This window comes from Babylonia areolata, chromosome 22, assembly GCF_041734735.1.
Source record: "Babylonia areolata isolate BAREFJ2019XMU chromosome 22, ASM4173473v1, whole genome shotgun sequence".
Lineage (NCBI taxonomy): Eukaryota > Metazoa > Mollusca > Gastropoda > Neogastropoda > Buccinidae > Babylonia > Babylonia areolata.
The window spans coordinates 22,938,708-22,947,364 of NC_134897.1; the positions used below are offsets into that span (position 1 = coordinate 22,938,708).

The 8,657-nt window shown below is 42.2% G+C and overlaps 1 protein-coding gene across 3 annotated transcripts in view; it reads left to right on the top strand.

Annotated features, from left to right (window-relative positions):
- The window catches only part of LOC143297006 (uncharacterized), a 41,917-nt gene that overhangs the window by 11,644 nt on the left and 21,616 nt on the right, over positions 1 to 8,657 (top strand). For 2 of the 3 annotated variants that reach the window (XM_076609124.1, XM_076609123.1), the window contains exons 4-6: positions 1,147 to 1,336; positions 4,858 to 5,052; positions 5,613 to 6,062. In XM_076609124.1, the coding sequence (XP_076465239.1) occupies positions 1,147 to 1,336; positions 4,858 to 5,052; positions 5,613 to 6,062 (835 nt within the window). The remainder of the gene's footprint in view (positions 1 to 1,146; positions 1,337 to 4,857; positions 5,053 to 5,612; positions 6,063 to 8,657) is intronic. The other variant, XM_076609125.1, reaches the window with a different exon arrangement.

Genomic DNA, 8,657 nt, shown 5'->3' on the forward strand with positions numbered 1-8,657 from the left:
GTCATGGATGTTATACACTACAATTTTGTTTAGTTTTTGGTTTGATTTTGTTTGCTTTTACTGTTTTGGTAAGAAGAAATGTGGAAGAATATCGATTTTTCTTCTTTTTTTTTTGAAAGTAAGCATTGTTAATTACCATACAGTGGACTACAGACTGTGGAGTGGAGGAAAACAAGGGACAGAACAACAACACTGCTGTAAATCTTGTGGAAATGTCACAAGCTATGAAGTAATTATGAACATTTGCCTTCTCTTGAAGAGAAGTAATGCCTGTGATCCTGTTCATACCAGTCTTAAATTAGTACATTTGAGTCATATATACAAAAATGATTTATTTGTTTCTCATCTTTTTTGTGGCACTGCACCACAGACAGGCGCAATAGCCCAGTGGTTTAAACGTTGGACTTTCAATCTGAGGGTCCCAGGTTTGAATCACGGTAACGGCGCCTGGTGGTTAAAGGGTGGAGATTTTTCCGATCTCCCAGGTCAGCATATAATATTATGTGCAGACCTGCTAGTGCCTGAACCCCCTTCATGTGTATACGCACACAGAAGATCAAATACGCACGTTAAAGATCCTGTAACCTATGTCAGTGTTTGGTAGGTTATGGAGACACGAAAATACCCAGCATGCATGGACCACGACAGAGTCATCGGCGTTGATGTTGGTTGTGTAACGGAAAGAAGAAGAAGATGTCCACAAATACATCCCATCCTGTCAACTCTAGATTCTCTTCTTCCGATACTCATCTGCTTGGTATCCCTTCTGTCAGAACAAAGTCCTTTGGTCAGAATTCCTCTTTCTTTTTTCTTTCTTTTTCCTGGACTTTCTTGGGTCGACCACCGTTTTATTTTGTATGTATTATTATATAGATTCATTTGACAACTCAGAATAGATGGAAAAGAAAAGAAAAAAGAAAAAAAAAAATATCTGAATACAGTGAACATTAACAATAACAGATGTAAGTCATTATACTTATAAATATATATATATATATATATATATATATATATATAGAGAGAGAGAGAGAGAGAGAGAGAGAGAGAGAGAGAGAGAGGGAGTCTATTACACCATCAATTCAAAACGAGACAATAATCAAGACCAATACCCAGCATTCCATAACTATGTCATTTTGGTTGATACAGCCGAGGTCTGGAGAGAAGATTACAGCATCAGGTGACAACAGCATGGCGAGCGAAGATTCCACCCGTCCACCCCAAGTCCATGTTAACAGTGCACGGGATGTTCATTTCGCAGACAGCTTGACCTACATTCAAGCCCTAGATCAAAGTCAGAGGACCAGTCATGAGAGTCATCCAGGACCAATTCAGCTTGGTGAGGAGTGTGTGAGGGCGTGGGGTGTGTGTGTGTGCTTGTGTGTGTAATTGTGGATTAAATATAAAAAATATCATGTATAACCCAGACGAAAGCAACTGGGCCATTTCATAGCTGAATACATGTCAGTCCTTATAAATCATTTAAGGATAACCCCCCAAAACGTATAAAGGTAAACCAAAACATCAAAAATCTCAATTCACTCACGTCTTATCCAGTCCATGTAGAATTCAAATGGAATTTAAAATGATTGTTTCCTTCAGCAAATGAAAACAAATTATCAGAAGGACAATTCGGAACAACATCCGCATGGCTGTAAGATGCTCATATCTAATCTCATGCAGATCCCAACTGTCTTCTTTCTTCACTTGACAGACAGGTGCTTTTCACTTTGATTTTCTTGTAACGTTTCACACTTTTTTTTTACAGAATGTTTTAGAAGTAAGTGTGGAACAGAACTTTCCAGGAAAAATCGTCGTCAGTTTTTTATTTAAAAAAAAAAAATTAATATATTTTTTTTATATACATGTGGCGAGATTCAGCTGGAAGCTTTTGATGGGCTCTCATGTCTGGATGCAAGACGCGGAGTCCCTCTCCTCTTCCTTCCAGTTTGTTGACAGGCAGCTTTTAACCGGGGTGTTTTGGGCAGTTGTATTTTGCTGTTGGTTTTAGTGTTTGCACATTCAGCGTTTTCTAAGTTGATAGATGTTTCTGCTGGATATGGACACTCCATTCACAGTCCAGAGCCATCGGTTGTTGGTAACGGGCAGGGTGTTCATATTTGCATGTAGGCGTGTTTGTGTGTCTTTGTCTGTGCGACCTGTCAGGTCAGGGGCATAGCCCCTGCTACTGGTACCATGTAACCCAGTACTATCTGCCGCATGTGAAGCCTCCCAACGACGGACCAGGCGGAGGAGGAAATCTTTCCCAACGGCTGTGAAGGCGGAAGAGGATGACCAAAGGGCAGGGGGAACTCTAGGAGTCCCCCTAGGAGAAGGACCACGAAGAAAAAACCTGCACCTGCCAAGGCCGTCCTACGCGTGGCAGTATCTGCACCTGTGTCACTGAGCATCGGTAGGCGAGAGAGTGGGGAAGGGACTGCACAACTCCTCCTCACTAAAAAAAACGTCACCTGTGCTGGTCAGGCAACCAGGCTAATGTAGGAACGACGAGCTAGCCCTACAACACCCAGCTTTCCCAACTGGGAGAGAGGGGAGGTCCCCCAGGATTTCAAGGATGCTTCAATTGTCCACATTTACAAACGAAAGGGAAACAAAACATCCTGCGATAACCACCGTGGAATCTCTCTCCTCTTCAACGCCGGCAAGATCTTCGCCCGCTTCATACTGAACAGACTGATTTGATTGACCATGTCTCCAACACAGTCATCCCTGAAGCACAGTGCGGCTTCCGCTCAGGCAGGGGAACATGTGACATGGTGTTTGCTGTACGCCAGATGCAAGAGAAGTGCCGTGAGCAGAACAAGGAGCTCCACATGGTCTTTGTAGACCTGACTAAGGCCTTCGACACGGTGAACCGCCATGGTCTGTGGAAGATCCTCCAAAGGTTCGGCTGCCCAGAGAGCCTAATCCAGCTGATTGCGTCTTTCCACGATGGCATGCAGGTGAGAGTACAGGAAAATACATGTCGGATCCGTTCCCTGTGGTAAATGGAGTGAAGCAGGGCTGCGTCCTGGCACCCACAGGGACTACGAGTCCATGTACCAACCAGCTAGCTCACAGAATACCAGTGCCTCCCCCCCCCCTCCCCACCTGCAATGAAGATCGATGACACAGACAAGTCAACAAGTGTTGCTACCTGGGCAGCACCCTATGCAGCAACGGACCCCTTGATGCAGAAGTGACGCTGCGCGTCGCCAAGGCCAGCTCCGCCTTTCGCAGACTCAACAACAGGCTGTGGAACAACAAAGGCGTCAGGCTCAGCACCAAAATCAAAACCTACAGAGCTGTTGTGCTGACCACCTTGTTGTACTTGGGCGACGTATCGCCGTCACATTCAACAACTTGAGCAGTCTCACCAGAGATGCCTACGAAAGATCCTCGGTATAAAGTGGCAAGACAGGGTCTCCAACCTCCAGGTCCTAGAGAGGAGCGGCCTGCCCAGCATCGAAAGCCTGCTGATCCAGTGCCAGCTACGCTGGACAGGACACGTTGTCCGCATGACAGACAGCAGGATCCCGAAGATGCTTTTGTATGGCCAGCTGACGGAAGGCCACCGTGAACTTGGAAGACCCTGCAAGCGCTTCAAGGACACCTTGAAGACAAACCTCAAAGCCTGTGACATAGACATCGCTTCCTGGGAAACTGATGCTCTTGACCGCTCTCGCTGGAGGATGCTGTGCTCTAGTGGCATAAAGACGTTTGAAAACAAGTGAACGCTGGCCATTAAAGAGAAGCGTGAGCGAAGGAAGCAGGGCTCAACTTCTGGAGAAGTTTTCCCTTGCAACACCTGTGGGAAGTGCTGCGCATCCAGAATCGGCCTCTTTTCCTATATGAGGACACACACTGACAGATAAGCCTGCCTGCCAACTCATCCGTCGGACCGACGAGAGACTCCATCACAAAGGATTACATGACAGATGATATCAACACGTCCGACAGGCTTACTCTTGCGGTTTGTCGTCCCCGATATACTGAGACTATTTTTTGTAGGTGACGTGTTTTTATTTGACTCTTCGTTTGTCCACGTAACATCGTAAGTTTTGACGCATCTATGTATCTGCACACAGAAAAATGTTACATGTTGTTTATTTTGCCATTAATCTGTTTATTTTGCAATGTCAGTTATTTGGGTACATGACAGTCATGATGGTATATTAAGCACCCCTCCTCATAATTCATGCCTTGAGTGTTCAAATTAGCTGCACGTGATGGTAAACTGAGCTGCTCTTTCTTCTTTTCTTTTTTTTTAACATTCCGTTTTATTTGCAAGCTACCGAAAAATATTTCTTTGATACCCAAAGTATTTTGTTCTTTACTCTGAAAACTTATTCATGTATTTCTGTGTCATAGTTTCTCAAGGAGGCGTCACTACGTTGTGACAAATCCATATACGCTACATCACATCTGCTATAAATATGCCTGACAGCAGCATTACCCAACGTGCTTGTCAGGCCTTGATTTCGTGGGCTGCAACTCCCACGTTCACTCGTGTGTACACGAGTGGGCTGCGACGTGTTTGTAGGCAGCCATACTCCGTTTTCGGGGATGTACATGCCGAGTATGTTGTTTCCATAACCCACCGAAAGCTGACATGGATCACAAGATTATTAATGTGCGTATTTGATGTTCTGCATGTGTATACACACGGTGGTTCAGGCAAAAGCGGGTCTGCACGTATGTTGACCTGGGAGATCGGATAAATCTCCATTTACCCACAAGGCACCGTTGCCGAGATTCGAGCACGGGACCCTCAGATTGAAAGTCCAACGCTTTAACCACTGGGCTATTGCGCCCGTCATATAGGTGTGTGTGTGTGTGTGTGTGTGTGTGTTCGAACAGAGTGTACCCTGGATGGCCAGGATGTGAACGGTCGTCCATGCCGTTACGTTCAGACCAGAATTGGTATTGTGGCGTGGGCGGGTGACAAAGGCGATGTGATCATTGCCAACAATTGCACAATGGTCAGTTACTATCTGAACGATGAGGCCATACGGATACTGACTGAAAAGAACTGCAGTACTGAAAGTGTTCACGGTAAGATGTTAAATCAAAACTTCACTGACTGTGTGAATGTATGGACTAAAAACGAAGTTAACGAGAAACGAGGGTGGGAAATCCATGCGCAAGAAACGTAATGGATGAACTGATTATGGTTTGAGAATTGCTCACCAAGATTAGATCATTGTTGGGTCCAATGCCAGTTTGAAAATCTGACTGGAAAAGTGTGAAAAATTGCTAGGATTATCAGCAAGATGTTCATGTTTACATGTTGTTGTTGTTGGTTTGTGTGTGTGTGTGTGTGTGTGTGTGTGTGTGTGTGTGTGTCCATGGTAAACCTTGAAAAAAATTCATTTTCCAGAGATTCCAGTCATTACATAGACTCACATTGTTGACTCACGTAAACCAAACATCTCCACGACGACCAATCACAAACCCAAACCTGGGCCATTCATGAGTCGCAAGAATGTATCTAATTCCTTAACACTTTTTCTGAAAACAGTTACAGACGTGTTTAACTTTTAATTAAACCAGTGATGAGTATTTACGATGCATAAAAACATCTAACAAAAAAACGAAATGGATGTGTGTTTCAGAAGTCCTAGGTAAGTGCCTGGCCTCGTTGGAATGGTCTCCGGAAACTATCTGCCAGCACAAATTCACAGCACTCAAACTGACGGTGCCCGAGGAGAAAATGCCCAGATTGTTACAGGCTGTCCTTGACCTTCTTTCGGACTCCTCTGACCGGCTGGTTCGTTTTGTGAAGCAGGCCTTCACAGAGTGTCATGCTCAGCTGAGGGCTGTCGTATATGGCTCGCTCATTTTTACGTTCCAACACACTGATGAAGCCAGAGCAAACGAGATGCTTGGATCAGAAGAAATGCAGGGGAAACTGATTGGTATCTTCTACCAGTTTCTGCCAGAATGGGTTCGTGTGTATGCCCGATGGGAAGTGATGTCAGCGGAATGTGAACCAGCTTCCATCTGCAGCGCAGAACCAGTGGCCAGATGGCTCATGCCTCGTCCATCCCGTGTTGTGAACAGTGGTGAGTTTGTACATTTAGAAGAGGAAAACAAAAACAAACAAGAAAACAGCATGAGTCATTATGCTCTTGTAGTAACACTGATGCTGCTGCAGCTGCTGTTGATGATGATGATAATAATAATAACAAGTCATTTTGCTCAATTAATTAATAATTGCCATAAATATAATGAATGATTTATATATTCCATGAAGATAACCTTCCAACCGCGATGATTTCTGTACCACACTCGAAATCAGATGTATGTTGTTGGGTGGGTTTTTTGTTGTTGTTGTTGGTTTCTTCTTTTTCTTGGTTTGTTTGTTTTTGTAGTTGTTTTGTTGCTGTTGTTGTTTTTTTTTTATCTATACGTATTTTTTTCTCTTCAAGACGATATAGTTATTGTTGTTGTTTTGTTGTTGTTGTTGTTGTTGTTTTGGTTTTTGGTGGGTTTTTTGTTTGTTTGTTTGTTTTTTTGTTTTTTGCAAGGGGGGGAGGGGGGGGGGGGGGGGGGCGGGGGGGTTGGGGGGAGTTCTTTGTTGTTGTTGCTATTTGTAGTTGTTGTTGTTTTAAGCAACACTTATTTTTTCAACATGCTGTTTTTTTGTGTTTTTGTTGTTATTGACTCACTTGTGTAAACAAAGTGAGTCTATGTTTTAACCCGGTGTTCGGTTGTCTGTGTGTGTGTCTGTGTGTCTGTGTGTCCGTGGTAAACTTTAACATTGCCATTTTCTCTGCAAATACTTTGTCAGTTGACACCAAATTAGGCATAAAAATAGGAAAAATCCAGTTCTTTCCAGTCATCTTGTTTAAAACAATATTGCACCTCTGGGATGGGCACAAAAAAATAAAAAATGAAGCCTAATCATATGCAAACTGCATTTACTGTTATATTTATATTTTTTGTAATCTCTAAACTTGGCACTTTGATCTGTGTCACGTGACCGGTCGAGGTTGAGGACCACCTACAACCCGACAGGCACAAAAAAATAAAAAATGAAGCCTAATCATATGCAAACTGCATTTACTGTTATATTTATATTTTTTGTAATCTCTAAACTTGGCACTTTGATCTGATATTCTGACCCAACAACAAGAGCAGTCATTATTTTCATTTTTTGTTCGAACAGGAACCTCTTTTGCTAAGCATGGAAGTTTTATTTATTTTGCAAACGTATTGGTGAAGATAGTAAAAAAGGGAAATTAATCTGTACTTATGCGGGGGGCTTAATTTGCTTTAAACTGATCTTTCTCATCTTAAACATTACATTTTGAAATTATACTCAGTACATAAAAGGCTTGTGTATTTTACTCTCAGTGTACAGGGCTTTCACTATGTTCATTCGCCCAAGTGGTCTTTTTCGGAAAATACTAAAATTAATACGACGAGTGGACTTTATAGATCTGTTGGCTAAGCCCTGAAGTTCATGTGCAAAAAATAATGATTGGGTACACATATTTATACACATTCAAAGCGCGTGCTCACAGGCCTATTCAGTCTTGCGAACGCGAACGACGCCATTTTGTTTCAAGTTGTTGACCTGCCCGTTCAATCCAAAATTCAATTGACATTACACGATAACATGTGATGGAAAGTTGGAGAAGGAGACCGTTAAATATTTATTCAGAGAAAGATTTGTGAACGCCTCATCACTTACTGGATTATGCCCGAAACTGCCATAAAATTATCCACAGAATCAGTCGGTATTCACAGTTAAAAATTGTAACCATGCGAGTTAATACCCTTGAATTGATGAAACAAAAAAAATTCCAGTCTTGACTTTTCTCAAAAAGAAGTCCTTTTCACTTCATACGACGTTTAGAAGTACTTGTACTTGGCTCTACATGTTCTTAGTTTAACAAAATACTCAATTTTCATATCAACTTTAAAACTATAAAACTGGAATGAACATAAAAGAGAAATTGAATCGACCGTGTCAACTGGTGTAACTAAACTTGTACATCTATCTAGATCCAGAGAAAACGGCTAAATGTTGCAGTGTGATTGCGGCGATAGCCACGTCTTCTTTACCGAGGACTTAAAAATAATTTTTTATTGTCGTTAAAGATTTTTTGAATGCCCAAGATACACCAGAATCATATGATTTGAACAGCGTTCTCACTGCGAATACTGCAATCGATTTATCGCCCTTTAAAAAAAGCATGTTTAAATTAAATACTATATTTTTGAGCATCAGTACAGGTGGCACGATAGTGCAATGGGTATGACAGTTTCTTCTCATTCGAATAAGCTTACCTGGGGTTCGCTTCTGCTGTTGGAATTTCTTTTTTTCTTGTTCTTTTAACCCGAAGATTTATAATAACATATACAGAACCCTTTTTAACGAATAGATTTTTGGCTCAAGTGTGTAAACAGTGTGAGCCTATATCTTTTCTTTGCATTTTTTCCAAATCGTGAAGCATCGTGGGATAGCGTCGCGTCGTTCGATCGAGGATCAAGAAGGTGGGTGGATGTATCAGTGTTTGCTAAGTACGAAGTTGGTGAAAGAAAACGTTAAAAGATGTCTTTTATTGTGTACAAGTTTTGTCAAATGTTTATCTTTATTCAGGTGACTGTTGTGTTACTGCTAGACAGATAGGCATGATGTTAAGAGTAAT